Source organism: Pavona decussata, unplaced genomic scaffold (assembly GCF_977016875.1).
Source record: "Pavona decussata unplaced genomic scaffold, jaPavDecu1.1 SCAFFOLD_6, whole genome shotgun sequence".
NCBI classification, from domain to species: domain Eukaryota; kingdom Metazoa; phylum Cnidaria; class Anthozoa; order Scleractinia; family Agariciidae; genus Pavona; species Pavona decussata.
This window is the reverse complement of record NW_028145430.1, coordinates 1,091,108-1,106,754: the sequence shown is the minus strand read 5'-3', so window position 1 is coordinate 1,106,754 and position 15,647 is coordinate 1,091,108. Positions and strand designations below refer to the sequence as shown.

At 38.6% G+C, this 15,647-nt stretch overlaps 1 protein-coding gene and 1 long non-coding RNA gene across 2 annotated transcripts; one reads left to right on the top strand and one right to left on the bottom strand.

The window, feature by feature from the left end:
- Positions 1 to 1,492: 1,492 nt before the first annotated feature.
- On the bottom strand, positions 1,493 to 14,734 carry LOC146489064 (transcription factor IIIB 90 kDa subunit-like). The gene is made up of 14 exons (XM_085105906.1): positions 14,428 to 14,734; positions 13,622 to 13,702; positions 11,138 to 11,311; positions 10,339 to 10,370; positions 9,518 to 9,590; positions 8,413 to 8,562; positions 7,532 to 7,996; positions 7,035 to 7,120; positions 6,300 to 6,381; positions 5,127 to 5,185; positions 4,595 to 4,839; positions 4,054 to 4,105; positions 3,634 to 3,838; positions 1,493 to 2,599 (listed from the first exon to the last, which is right to left on the bottom strand). The coding sequence occupies exons 1-14, from the start codon at positions 14,606 to 14,608 to the stop codon at positions 2,559 to 2,561; spliced, it is 1,926 nt and encodes a 641-aa protein (XP_084962032.1). The 5' UTR covers positions 14,609 to 14,734; the 3' UTR covers positions 1,493 to 2,558.
- On the top strand, positions 11,527 to 11,906 carry LOC146489065 (uncharacterized). The gene is made up of 2 exons (XR_014863989.1): positions 11,527 to 11,669; positions 11,702 to 11,906. It is a non-coding gene; the product is annotated as an uncharacterized LOC146489065 (long non-coding RNA).
- Positions 14,735 to 15,647: the final 913 nt, after the last annotated feature.

Genomic DNA, 15,647 nt, shown 5'->3' with positions numbered 1-15,647 from the left:
TGGTTTTAGAAATACAAGGAGAGGCTTATTTGACTTTGCAGCTGCGGGATAATTGGCAATGTCCCACATGACATTCCCAGCCGGTCAAAATACTGATGAAAGAGAAGAAAATATTCTGAAGGAGTGGACTAGCGTGTTAAATCGGGCATAGAATTACGTGAAAAGCATCATAGCAAATTCGAGAATAGAGCCTACCAACACACTTTGAAAAAAAAAATGTTTATCGTCTTGGCCGGGTGTTTTATGCAACTACAGTTGACAAACAGCGAAAAGTGTCGTGCATAAGCGGCCCACCCAACTGATTTCCGTGGTGCCACTGAACTGCATTGATGCGAGCCAATCACAATCCCTTATTGAAGACGATATTATAACATCCAATGTAATGCCATCTTAATAGCGTAAACAAAATAATCATTTTGAACAAGATACATTATCGGGTGAGAATTTATTTTTTTCATTATTATTTATTTTTTTCGCTTTTATCACCCTCCTTGCTTTCCTAGTTGGAATGTTTTAACAAAAGCACCAACTACCGAATCGACCTTTGATAAAGATGCCCTTCGTCGATTGAACGCCCCCCATCCGTTTCACGAAGTCTGATTCAGAGTTTTTATTATAAACCAGTGAACATTAGTTGTCGTTCAAATGCAAACCAAGCTAGTTTTCCCATGAAAACCTTTGCACTTAGCCTCGCTTTCATAATGAGGTTAAAAGCAACTCGGAAATAGCCGTATTACTCAGCCGGTTTATTGATGTTGAACTCTGGTTCAGGTTATGCGATAGGTTTTGTCTATAAACAATGCTACCGCTCAATAAATCCAAAAATATTGTGAAACTCTATACCAATAAACATGGCACAAACGTTGCCATCTTGAGCTTCAATTCTTTAATATTAAGACAAGACAAAAACCTAACCATAAATATGCATCACGCAGTAACTTTATTTGGCCAAGAACCTCCCACCAACAAAGAGCTTTTACGAAAAATGTTAATTTAGATGGTCAGAATAGAAGACCTAAATATTTATCCCATGAAATCGTCTTAATTGTCCGCGACAGCAAAAAAACCGGGGTCACCCAACGGTTCATATATTTCGGTAGATATCTATGACGCCTCGTGGTTTTAAATCCCGCGATAAAACACTGCTGCATGAAGGATAGGATGGCCTTTTATAATCATCTCAGAACTTCGGGTTTAGTTTTAAGACCAAATGTTAGCTCAAAATTTCGCAACACTGGAAAACTAATTGCTTTCATTTTCGGGATGGCAAATATGCGAAGCAAGATCAGCCGAGGATTTTCGTAAAGCCGACATCAGCTCGTCAGTTTGGGGAAGTAACATTCCCGTTTCCTCAGAGAAACTTTCTGCATCTTATATCTCCAGCTAAAGCATTCGAACAGATCATTGGTTATTAGCTTACACAAATATGTCTTCAAAACGGAACAAAATGATCTATTGCTTAAAATGTTCTCGTCGTGCGCCCCTGAAAAACTGCAAAATAAAATACTTTTATTTTTCCTCGCTTCCTCTTTTCATGTATATAAATTATATATCAGCCACTACCTTTCAGATGATCAAAGTCCATCCCGCTGTACTACATTATAAATGCCTTTGGAAGACCACAAATAAACCACATCATAAAAATATATTTAATTTCCTGTTCGCTCCTTGACAATAAATATTATAATTCCACATGAAAGTAACAGCCTGAATAAATTATTTACAAGGAGAGCTAAGTGAATATGATTTTACTTTTGTAAAGGTAAATAACGTCCCAAGGTTTTTATTTATTATAAGAAAATATTATTATTGTTATTGCAAACTTAATTTGCTTTTAGAACGGAAATACAATGTATCCCTCATAAATGTAACGACCATCCTGTTTTTTATTCAACCTCTTTACTCCCAAAGGCAAAGCACTACAAAACAATCCGTATTTTTTTAGTTGTATTATGAAGTCGAACCAGCCCGCGTTCGGTGTTTGAAGGGGAAATCCGAAGCTGGCGACGAAATGGATCTCCCGATTTGGTCACAGTTGGGCTACCGAGTGAGCTACGAGACCTGACGAGAGCAAGTCGTGAGTTTGTACCCTTCACATTTGTTGCAATTGCCCCCACCATTATCATCCAGGACTTGCTTTACATGCAACACTTTTATTTAAACCTCGGATTTACAGAGTAGCTGTTGAAACTATTATCTCCGAGAAGAGAAAAATAAAGAAGAAACAAACTATGATATATACAAGCCTGGCCTCGTAGCTCAGTCGGTAAAACAACGGTGATCAAATCCGTAGGTCGCGGTTTAGATTCGCACCGAGGTCAAAGACTTTTTCCCTTGCTTCGTGCGGTTTCCCATTCCCTTCCTGACGCTAACGCTCAGAGGGAAATTAATAGATTGACTTGGCACTACGACAATTTTCTGATCCATCATTCTTGTCATTTGTGCTAGCGATAAAACATTCACCGAACTCTTGATTGTTGGTAAGAATCGGATTTTATATCCACCGACTGACGAGATTTCTCAAGAACAAGAACAGACTCGATCTTCGGTCTCGCACATTACTCATAATCTTCATAGTCAGCAAACTCGTCTTCAAGACCTGCAAGCAACAAAACAACATAACTTTAATTTGAGCTTTCTAAGTTAACAAATTTCATCTTTAGTCCAACCTGAAGTGGGATGATTCTAGGAACTGATTTATCAGGGTCCACTACCTAGTCCAGGAAAGGGATATTTGAACTTCTCAAAGAAAATTTTAGCTTTGACTAAGTTGTTCCATATTAATCCACAGCCGAAGTTAATGTTTAATGGATCCCCATACTTTAATGGTTCCCCCAAGATGTCCAACGCACGCAGAATTCAGCCTATGATGAACTTGTTAGTTAGAACATTTTTTTGTTGTTTCCTTGACGCATTTTGTTTTTCTTTCCAAAACTCGCAACGTGCTGGCAGCACCGCAAATTCGCTGAAAATTGACTGGCTCAACTCTCTCAAGGGATAGCTCACTTCAAGCCTGCTTCAGCTAGTTTTCCCGCGCTTGGCACCGGTTCCATGCGTTTACCTCGAGTTCTGATTGGTTTCTGCGCTATTGGCAACTGTTGTGATTGGCCAAAATGGATTTTGGTTTTACGTAATGAAGCGGAGATGTTTATCCTGCAAGCGAGGACTACTTATGAGGGTGCGCTTTGAATTCGCTTCCAACACTCTCGAAAGATTCTTTCCCAACAAACAATTTGTTTTCACCTCAACAAAATATGCAGTAAATCTTTAGGAGATAAATTTCTGGCTATCGTTGACAGTTGTCAGGAATATAGATTACGTTGTGCCAGTCTCGAATATTTGCAGCAAGACGTCTTTCAACGCCAAGTCAAACTAAAGACGCTCAGGAACCATTCGGAAATTTACCTCATTCCACTGGTTCAAAACTCAACTATTAAAGAGTTTTACTCTCTATTGATGTTCAAGTTATTAAAATAAAGCAAAGGACAAGTTGCTAAATATTTGAAAAGTTTTGCAAAACTCATTTCGTCTGCCATTTTATTTCGGAGTGGAAGCCAACAAAGAGCTTCCGGAAGCTCGCCCCGTGCTTAACACACGTGATTGGCAAGACATGAGCACGTGACAGTCACTTACTTTCGTCATATATATGGCCCATAAGGTGCGCTGCGCTCATTGGTTCCTCGTCTTCCTCTTCCAGTTCATCAAAATCTTCCTCCTCCCCCACGAGGTTGGTTTCGTCGTTCTTTTCATATTCCACAGGGCCGCTTTCAATAACGACTTCGTTGTCGCTTGTCCGCGCAGTTTGTTCTGCTTTAACGGGGCTTTGCGAGTGAACAAGCTTGAAAAAAGAAAAAGAAAAAAAGAGACCAAACACAGAAATTTGCTGAGTTGCAAATGTGAAAAAATAGCAGTCTCCACAGTACAAATTAAGATGATAAATGCTATTCAGTAGCACCGTCACATTGCTAGCGTTTACTGTCATAGAGCAAATGTAATTACTTGGGTTTTTGTTTCACTGCAGACAAACACTAGGAAACAGCAAAAGTTGCCTACCTTCGGTCTCTTAAAAGTCTCTGAAGGTGAAACAGCCGGCTTAGAAGAGTCTCTAAAATTCAGAAGAAAAAAAGATAAGAAGCCTTTATAATAGACTAAACCATTGCACTGATTTCGGGATAAAGCTTGGACTGCACACGTTTGGAGTTTAACTAAAAACACGAGAGTAAGAATAACTTATGTAACATGATAAACGGACCAAAAAGAAATTACTACGGAGCAGCTTTTAATTGACCTTAGGGTATTATCTACGGGCTCTAATGTGCGGACTATCTTGTACAGCATAACAGACAATATCACATACGTCAAACTATATGAACCGGTTACTTCAAGGATCCCTATATCTCTATTTGGCACTGTTTACAGTAGTATTCGCGATGACCAGTTTGATATCGGTTTAAACCATGGCATTGATAAACCTGGTTTAAATAATCGGCCCTATGACTTTTATATCCACGGGTGAATCAAATGTCAAGACAGATTTACAAAAGCCTTTTCTCGAGTGAGCTCAAAATTACGACAGAACATCTCTACGTAGTACCTCTTTCTTCCTCCAGTTCTAGTCGGTACACGGGGCACAAGGAATTCCTGTTTGGGCGGTAAAACCGGTTCAGCAACAGGCGTGACTGGTGTGCTGGGTCTGGTCGACTGACTCGTCTCCAAATCTCTAAGAACTTCGTAGTTGATTTTGCTGGAGATTCTCTTTTCTACCAACATCTTTTCAATGGCCTCCCCAGCCGTATTGGCCGGTCCAGTCGGTATTCTCTTCTTGTATGGTTTTCGTTTCTGAAACAGCATAAAAGTCACTCACAACCCTGGCAGATGCTATGAAACTAATGGCAACGGGTCCAGAATTTATTGATCAACAAATGCTGAAACTGTTGTTTTAGAAAATGAAAATGTTCTTCAGTGTAACATAGCACGTTTAGACTGCAAAACGTTAGGAGGAGGCTTTAGCCGGAGAATGTTGAATCTTGGGAAGTGGGAGTACAAAAGACCCAATGCGACCAAACACCGTGTTATTCCTTTTACAATTTTGACTCGATTAAAAAGAGTATTGTGAAGTCAGTTACCTTTTTATTTTCTTGTTTGTTTCCTTCTTCTCTTTCTCTTGCTTCTTTTTCCTCTTTTTCTAGAAACGACAAGAAGGAAAGAATTGAAGGGTTACCGATCAAACAAAAGGATATTAATGTGAACAGGCACATGGCTGGATCGGACGTGAAAGTTGCAGTAGACCTGCACTTTTCAAAAGCCCTATTTTCGCTGGACCCTGATAGCCTGCAGCTGCATTGTTTTTTAGGGCTGGAGAGCTTTGTCCTGTTATTTGTTGTCTTGTCCTCTCGATCAACCATGTAAGACGTTCCAAATGGCGCAGGTCGTCCCGAAAGTTGTCGTACTGAAATGATAATCTCTGCTCGGTACTTGAAATCATTTCTTACCAGTATACATGACAGGTGTTTTCCTTGCCCTATCGCGGGAGGACTGAGGCAAAGGCCAACGCAAGAGATTTTGAAACTACACGGAAAAGCCGCTGGTAACCAAGCTCCGGGCTAAAATCCGACAACGTTAATTGGTAAAGCTGTACACAGAGCTGTAGGTGAGCACAGCACCACGAGAGCTAGCCAGGGAACAGTCCCATACAAATGTCAGGTGAGCACCAATATCTTTTTTCACCATGGAGTTGCACGAGTGTATGATTTTTCATTTAAATGTGTAACGTGCGACCACTTAAGGACGGTGCCTACTAATACAGAGGTATTTTTGGGCTGTTTATAGCTATGCGGGAAAAGCAGATCTTAGCAAGGTCTATTGAAATCCATGAAGACAATTAGGGGTAACCACACATGTTTTAGAGATAATTAAGCAACAATAAAAACAATTATTCTAAAAAGCAGCAAAATACAAAGCAATGTATGGCGTTTTTCTCCAAATTGAAGCTTTCTTATCTCCGAAAAATGCATGGCTACTCCTAATTTTCTTTTTGGATACCAAGAGCACTAGTTCTACTTACTCCGCATAGTTTTAAACCGTGCAAAAATATCCCTGTATTAGTAGGCACCATCCATAGGAAACCCGAGTATCTTAAAAGTAGGCACCGTCTTTAAATAAGAGCTTATTTTAAGTGGTATTTTTCTCTGCGGAATTGTTTTCTTTACCAGCACTAAAACGAAACAATTTTTCAAAACTCTACTAAAGCACACTCAGACTGTAATCTTGAGACCTTACATGCTGAGTTCAACACTGACCTCTCATTTTTTCTAAATAGTCCTTGTTTTCTTCCATCCAGAGTTTGGTTTTTATTTCAATCTCTTTTTCATTTAACAGGCACTACAAAGCAAATAAATAAAACAGTATTCAGGGGCCAAGTTAACTTATTCTCAACGAGAATCAATATGGCTTCCATAGCAACAAGCAAGTAATGAAGTCTTACTTCTGTTGATGGGATGCTAGTGTATCGCATGGTTAATAGTACATTATTATAACTCCCAGTTAGTACGCGCGGTGTGATTGGTCAATTTTGCAGGCCGTGTTTCAATGTACGGCCCGCTAAATATGAAAATGTTTCTTTCTGCGCACCCTAGTATTAACCTCAGAAATATAATAAATATCTTACTAACCTCGTTTTCTAGGTCCGTACTGTAAGTTACAAATCCTCGATTTTTCCGGTTGATTCATGGCCCATGCGCGTCGTGCTTTGGCCATGAATCAACGGGAAAAAACTCGGTCCGTAACTTACAGTACAGACCTTGAACTCGGTTAGTAAGAGGTACTTAGCTAACAAGCAACCGGGGCATATGTGCAAGAGCTCCAATTTTGTGAGGGCCTTATTCAAACCTAAAGAAAAGGAAAATCTATTGGGACTGAAATTGTGTAATTTTGGCGCGAGAGGAGAAAAGGTCTGAAATTTAGCAAGTCGTGAGTTGGGACAAATAAAACTTTAATGAAGTGAGTTACTACCCTCGGGTATGTTGATCACATACTTTATCAAGTTCAGCGTCATCCAATCCTGTTAGGTCCAACTCGTCAGTCTCACTGATCTCTTTTTCTTCCGATGTTTTATTTGTATCTAAAAGACACGTATAACTCTTGATTTCCTTATTTTGTTGAAATATTACAAGTCTAAATTCTGAGGTATCTTCCTTGTAATTTAAATCATGTTCACTTCGGATACCTCAGTTTACAATGCAATTTTAACAATAAAAACAAGTTAATGAGAATGATGTATTATTCAGTGAGTGACACAGTCATACTTGGAAAAAAGGAAATACGAGTGCTCCTATCAGGAGTCAAACCTAAGACCTTCTGATCCGGCTAGTTGGACTCCTGACAGGAGCACTTGGAATTCCTTTTTTTCCGAGTATGCCGGTGTCACCTACTGAATAATACATCGTTCTCATTTATTCACCAGGCTTAAAATATACCATGACATTAATTCCAAACACAAGTTAAGTGCTCCTTTCCAGCAATAACGAAATACCTTCTTTGTCATCACTTTTCCATGAAGAATCTGTCACACCTCCTGCACAACGAGGAGGAACAAAAAGCGAAGTTCCATCCTTTGGAATCTCGCTAGTTCTGCTTAAGTTCTCTGGCAACACCACAGGGGTATTTTCGTCCCCATTAATGGGTGTGTCCTTTTTGGAATCAGCACCTAAAGCTTTGTTAATCGCATTCTGAAAAGCTTCAAGCTCAGCTGTGATTTCTGGCTTGTTGAGCTCCTCAAGTTGCTGCTTTGCTCGGCGTCTCGCCAGCGTAAACGAAGGAGGATCTTGTTCTTCTTCAAGATCTATCTTCTGAAATTCATCAATGGTCAACTGACTGGAGGGCGTTTCACTGAAGTCTCCTAATCTCTTTCTAATGGTCGTGTCGCTGATTCGCACAGTTTTGACAACTTGACGTATTGTTCGGTTGAACCCATGTAACCTTGCAGAGACTAACAGAGCTGTGAGGGAAAACAAAAACAAACATTACAGATGTCAAACTTTGTAATTAAGCCTTACGGCTGCAATGATTAAATAATGATCAAGAAAAATTTATCACTATTTTCAATGATGACCATTTATTAAATGCTAAGCAGCAATGTTCCTATTTTAAAAATAATTTCTGGTTACTGTAACATTATTGATCAGTGAAATCATTGACAAGTTGCTACCTGTACATGTATCATTTGCAGAAACAAAGTAATAATAAAGCAGGTAACGGAAATTACGTCATGTAACAGTTTGGATCACAAAAACAAGTTTGGAGAACATTTAGTGTTCATGATGACATAATCTAATAAATTTTGTACTTAGCAGTTTATTACATTAACTGTCCAAAATTTAATTCTCAAATTGTAGGCTAGTCAATCTAACTTACCAGCTCCACAAAGGCCTGAAGGTCTCCGGCCATGATGAATCCAGTCTCGCTTCATTCTGGAGACAAGCCTTAGCGCTGTCACGGCAACATCATGCTCCTTTTCACCCAATTCCAATTTGTGTGCAAAACGATGGATATACAAACAAGGATCTGGTGTAAAAAAAATTGGATTTGGGCCAATTATTATTCAACTAATAAAATTACTACATATTAACCAATGTAACACGTTCTATCTGTCATTAAAGAGGGCAAAGAAAAATGAACTAAAGGAAAATGTCTTGGAAAAATACCAGTCATATATTGGCCATCTTGCCTTAAATCTCTACAGGTGCTGAGGCAAGAGAGATGTCTTAACATTGCTGAGTGTTGAAAATATGCTGTCTAATGATATCATATACTGTCGGTTGCATCTAAGCGTGTACACGAGAGGGAAAAACATGTTCTAGTTGGGTGCAAACATGACATGTTTTGCCACCAAACATTCGAAGTTTGGAGTAGGCGGCTGTTGTTGACTTGATTTGTTTTTGCTCAACAAAATATTCTTTGCAAGCATTAATTTTTAAATGTTAAGAATACTTTCTGAAGGCAAGTGTGCTGTTTTCTGAGCGAGAAATATGCCTGCAAGTTGAGAAAAATGAAATAAGCTTATGAGTGGAACGCGCTACTCTGGCACAACAGTTTGCTTAACGGGTGTCAAACCCCAGGTCTGGCACCCTATTAGAACATTTTTTGTTTTGTCTTGTGTCCATGCTTAGATGCAATCGAAGGTAGTTTGGTGAAAATGGTAAATACCTCTTCCGCCTAGCTGTGAATGCATGGATGAGTCAGTCGGAAAAGACATGTCCAGTTACCCATAACAATCTTACCCATAGCCCATATTAGCTGCTTCAAGGTTAACAGTGCTGAGAAATTTGGGCATGGGGAGGAAATCAAGAGGGTTAGGAAGTAACCATTGCTTTTTCACTCTTTAAGTTACACAAGTTCCTTAATTTCAAAGAAATTATTAAATTCATATTCTTGAAAACCCTTAAGACTCAACTAGTACTGTTGCTGTGTGTCTGAGTAACAAAAGAATTTAATATACAAGATCTTTAATGATTCTCACCAACAGCAGGTAGGTTGATGTAAAGCTCTTGAGCCAGCTTCAGGTAAGTTCTACCAAGGGTGAAAACATCAATCTATCAAAATTAAAAAAAAAATTAATTCAGTCTTTATAACAAGCTTACTGAATTAACCTACACTTTACACCTTGAAAGCAGTTTGTAGTCTCTTTTTTCTTTTTTGCAGAAAATAATTTCTTCCAGCAAGTAGTCAGCTTTAATTAAGCTGCACTCTTTAGAATATTTGGAATATTTAGAATAAGGTCCTAAGTGACTTTTGATGTAAGCTCAAATTCTCCTTTTGTTTCACAAGCGAATACAAGGCCATTTGGAAGGAGAATCTAGCAATTTATCAGAAGTCACTTAGGGCTTTTTTCCAGGCTCCCCTTCATTTCTAACTTATAGGCAAATCTTTTATTAATTTTTAACTTGACTGAAAAACTGTTCCAATATTATTTATTAATTTCTTTCAGACTTGAGAAACAAACTTTCCTGTAATAAATTGAAGGGGTGCGTGGAATAAGGCCCTAAGTGACTTTTGATGTAAGGTCAAATTCTCCATTTGTTTCACAAGCAAATACAATGAAATTTGGAAGAAGAATCTAGCTATTTATCAGAAGTCACTTAGGGCTTTTTTCCAGGCAGCCCTTCAATTATTGTCAAATGAAATGAACTAATAAGACCCCTGTCCCCAATGAGCACCAGGTTCTCTTGAGATCCCAAGCAAAAACTTCTATACACTTGCACAGGCACTAAGTCACTGCCAATTGCATCATAATAGCATAGAAATTTATTAATTAAAATGATCTAAGTTTATGTATGGTACCTGCAAAATATCACTGAAGTCCAGAAGCATGTCTGAGATATGTGTCAAGGTTGTATATATTTAACAATTATTCCACGAGCGCGCGTTGGATATGAGATGATAGATAGCCAACGAGGTGCGAAGCGCCAAGTTGGCTATCTATCATCTCATATCCAACAAGCGCGAGTGGAATAATTGTTTTATTAAAACAATCAAGAAATATTGTAAGTTATGGCTGGTTTCACTTAGCAAGAACAACCAGAAGACCATTTTAATGATCCCTATCCTCGGGCATGGTATAATAGCTCATATACCATGGCCGCTAAGCCAATCAAATCCCTGGAATTGCATTATACAATGATCCACTTTTTAATAAATATATATATCTGAACCCAACCTGTTGTAAAGTATATTGCCTGATCTGAAGTTCATAGAGGGACTGGACCCTAGATTACACATTGTTGAAATAATATTGCATCATTGAAGAAATGAACCCCATCACCAGACACATCACATAAAAATTAGTTTACCAAGTTTGGTTATGTTTCAAATTTATGTAGTAACCGGGCTATGACCTGTCAAAGCCCGCCCAAATTCCATACAAATGTCTCTTATAATTCTGAGATAGCGTGCCCCAAATCCAAACAAAGTCTCTAATATTTTCCTGATTTTCTGATTAAATAATTTTAAAAAAACTCATCCCCAGTCTCCATTTGGGCTCCGAAACAAGCAATTAAAATCACAATTTGTAGTGCAGCTTGTGTAATTAACAGGGATGTGTATTCAGCTTACTGAAATCTCCTATACTAAAAGAGGATACGTGGAGTTCTCTCTGTTCTGCAAACAAGATACAGACAAGCTGCTACAACATGGTTTGTTCTCCTGCCTCTGGTCAGGCGTTTGTTGACTGCCAGCTTATAGAAGTTGTATGCTGTATCAATGCAATGCTGATTCATCTGCAGTTGGTGCCCTACCATGTTTATTCTCTTCTTCCCTGTCAGATGTAAATTGATACAATTGAAACTCTTCTATTGATAGGAGGAATTCAATAGGACATTTTCACTTGACCAGGTTCCGTTTTCCTACATACAGTGTATATCACAAATAAAACGATTGTTTCTACACTCTCTGAAAACGTCTTATAAGAACTTTGTTTATTTGTCACTGCGTGACAGCCACTTGTTCTTGGAAATTCTAATGATTATGATTAATGAATGATTTTCCAGTAATCAGAGACCCATGTATGCGCAAAGGATTTTGGGATCGCCAGGGGGCAAACATTGCTAGTCGCTAGAAAGAAATGTATGGCGTAAAGTTGTTTCTTTGTCAAAAGCAGTGGTTTTGGACAAAGAGTAACCCATTTTCGCCGTGATTTTGTGAGAAGCTGAGGTGACTAATGTTTGTGCGTGGAAATTGTAAGTTTTTGTGTGGTTGATGCGATAAAATCTATCGATAAACACTCTTGCGTAAGGTTGATTGTGAAATCTACTGAATCTACATCAAGTTATTGTATTGAAAAAGTACAAACTTAGGCAGCCTAGGTGTAAATATGAGGGGGTTGACTCATTAAAGCTTTTCAGTTGTAATTATGTGTGTCGAGATTGTTTTCTTTTTAGTTACGTACGTGTGTTACAACTTCATGGCTGCTGAAATTTTACCCAAACAAAGGAGAGAAATTATTGTGCTAGGGGATGGAAATTACCGAGTTATTGCGCTGTGGAGGGTTGAAACCAGTGATAGTTAACACGGGGAAATCTCCCCTGGCCAGAGCAACGAGAATGCTAACTCAGGATAATTGTCTAATCATTCTGTGGCATAATCAAAACACAGGAGGAAAATACTAACTAAAGCTCCCACTACACAAACCTCACAGTTACAGAGCGGATCGGCGAAGCGATATTAACAAAAACACAACCGTGACTAAAGAGGACTTAAGCCCTCAATTTAACGCATTGCATAGCTTTCAAACAATTAAGCTACAATGATAAAGAAAGGATCAAAAGACAGATAGCCGTGATAAGAAACACAACATCTTGCGACAACAGCAAAAGCAAATAGCCGGGCTCAGCAACACAAAAGCTGCAAGATACATACATGTACACCGTTCAAATCCTATCCTTATAGTGATAAAAACAGAGGCTATACTGTCACCGGATGCACTGAAATGGGCCATACCAAACCTGAACCAAATGCTACAAAGTACATAAGAACGGCAGTCGCTAAACAGAAACAACAAGAGTTCTAATAAACGATACGCATAACCCAGAAATGACCTTTGAGATCAAAATACAAAACATGCGACAGTGACCATCACGCAAATCCTACAAACCATAAATGGCATTAAATAAGAAGAAAATCAAGCTCTTAAAGAAAATTTACGGGGGACACCGCTCATTTCATAAATAAGAGGGTGTTCTCAAAAAGATATACCCGTGAGGGCAAAACTAAAACACGCACGTGAGCGCGAAGGCTTGTCATATACAGTGATCACCACCTGGCATAGGTTGTTTCATCGGCACACATACAATTACAACTGAAAGGGCTTTATTGAGTCAATCCCCTCGAATTAATACCTACGTTTGTATTATTTCGAGACTATTGGTCACCATTACTTGGTGTAGATTCAGTAGATTGCACAATCAACATTTCGCATTTATCGATAGATTTCATCCCAGTTATAACACAAAATCTTACAATTTCCACGCACCAACATTTGTCACCTCCGCTTCTCACAAAATCACGGCGAAAATGCGTCATTTTTTGCCCGAAATCACTGTTTTTGACGAAGAAACAACTTTATGTCATACATTTCTTTCTGGCGACTTGCAATGTTTGCCCCCTGGCGATCCCAGAATCCTGTGCGCATAACATAGGTATCTGATTACTGGAAAATCATTCATTGGTAGCAGGACTTTGCATCATCCAATTCAATCTGTAATCATACTCTTGATGAAACAAATACGACTCCTGCTATGCGTGTTATTCAATTTTATAAATCACTTAATGATTACAGACTGAATTGGACTCCACTTAACCATTATTAGTAGGTGATTTGGACATTAGTATGCAAATTGAGTGTTGCCACTAATTTTGAAGTGCAGTGGGTGTGGCAGTGAAAAAAGAAGCTGGGAATTCTTTTCCCTAAATAGTGTCATGCTAGCTAATTGTTTTTCTGTCAAAGTATTTGAGCTGGGGTCCGGCCACTTTATATAAAATAGCTGATAAAAATCCCTAGCCCCTATTGACAGACCTGCAAATTGGTTAAAATTATTTATTCTATGCTGTAATTAAATGGTTTCATTACCATTTTCAAGAGTCACCGCTCTCGACTCCTGGCCAAGCCCATGGCGAAACCCAGAGCCCAGGCCTACTCCAGCTTTGTTTCCTGGTTGGATTTAAAAACAATACAACATCATTCAAATGTTATTAAATCTGAAACAATAAAAAGTTTGAAATCATTTTGCTGTTACTGAAACAAAACTGAAAAATTATAACGTTGGGAATAATCATTTTTCAAGCATGTAAAAGTATTGAAGTAGGCGCCATCTTGGTCTTGTCGATTATAAATATAAAGGCCATTGATTGTAGAAGATTTGAGTCACGTGACCTACATGGCAAGCTGGATAGCACACAGCGTTTTCTTCGTCGATTGAACATTGCGCCAACGATTTGTAAGTTCGAATCCCACACAGTTCATGCAACAACTCTTTCTCTTTCTACCAAGTACTTTTTATTCTTTTTCCTACACTTAAAGACCTCAGATCTGTGAAGAAAGTAAATAATTGAACCTTGTGAAGTCAATGGACTGACTATAAGAAATCCACGTGTCGTGTGCACTGCCTTGTTTCTCAATTACAAATTTCCTACGTCGAGTATATACTTATTACGAAATGATCTCGAAAAAGCGCTATGAGATAAGCAGACAAAACAATAACAAAAGTTTATGAAAAGCTGACAAAGAAAAAAAACTTTAACAGAATTTTGGGACATCGAAGTCTGCTGCAGAGCTGCTCTGCCGTCAGTTTATAAGTTTATATGTAAAAATTTACACAAAGCTCTCCTCTTTTAAACATAGAAAAACATATAAAGGTTTCTAGGAGTAACTCCTACCTTCTGCCGAAACAAATTGACCTATAGCACTCGCTCCACCGATGCCGTTCTCCTGAAACTGTACTTCGGAGACGATGATGTTGTCCTCTAGCACAGACCCACATCCCATACAAACAGCATCACCACGCGCTTGGTCGATGTCGATATCGCTTCCACCACAATTTGAACAAACTTGGGACATTTTTGAAATATTATTTACCTCTCTTCTTTCGGAAAATTAAATGAGGGTTAAAAAAGAAAACGCTACGCCGGTAAAGGTTCGTCTTCTCGATCCATTTCACGACTTTATTGCAGTTGATCTACTTGCAAGGCCTTGTGGGAACTATTTCACAAATTGAGGGAGGGGTGGGTAAACTGATTTACGTTCCGCGAGTTTTGATTTTATTTTAGTTTTCTCTGTTAACCTGGAAGATCGAACAATTTTTCTGTGACGATTTTATCCTTGATAAGCTATTAAATTTAAATTTGACGAGGTTAACCGACTGACAAGCTTAACTGCTGTGATTTTCTTGGTTACCGCACCACACTTTGACCATAGTTAACTATGCTTTGACTTACGAAACTTTTGAAAACAGAGGACCAAATGACGCATAAATAAACTGCTCTGAATACGTTTCGTTGCCGGATTTCTTGTAGTAGAAATGCTCGTGCCAGACGTCACTTTATATAAAAACCAAACCAAACTGATTGCAGGGTTGACAGTTGGGCAAAGGGCAATTTATTTAGGCCAATATTTCAACTAGTACCATTAGTCGTCTTCAGCTATAGGGCTCTGGCCCTGAAGAAGACTAGTTGTACTAGTAAGTTGAAATATTGGTGCAAACAAATAAGCCCTATGCCGTAGTGTCAGCCCTGCAATCAGTTGGGAGACTTATCAGAAAAAAATGACCATCAGTTTTCATGGGACATCGGGAAAAATTAAATTGAACTTGTTGAATCAAAGTTGCCAAGTGAAACTTCCCTTTGAGTTTCCTTCACGCAAACACTGTCATCATGGGCTACTGTCGACATGTTTTCTTTGACAAGATTTCCAAGACGCGCAAAAGTTTCATCAGTTATTCAACGGGAGCCTTGTCAGGGAGAAACTTTTTGATTTGTTTTTCGTAGACACTCAAAAATTCAGAGTGACATTTTTCCTTCAAGTTTTTATGAGTTTTATTGGTATATCCGGCTTGTATATATTTTATGATGTATTTTGGAAAGAAAAAACGGCCCAACTG

Bases quoted from the DNA above. Each gene is read 5' to 3' on its own strand.
- LOC146489064 (XM_085105906.1), bottom strand. From the start codon at position 14,608: ATGTCCCAAGTTTGTTCAAATTGTGGTGGAAGCGATATCGACATCGAC. The intron at 5,186-6,299 runs GTCAGTGTTGAA...TGTCGTTTCTAG, and splicing joins CTATTTAGAAAAAATGAGAG to AAAAAGAGGAAAAAGAAGCA. The intron at 3,839-4,053 runs GTAGGCAACTTT...TCTTTTTTCAAG, and splicing joins AGACTTTTAAGAGACCGAAG to CTTGTTCACTCGCAAAGCCC.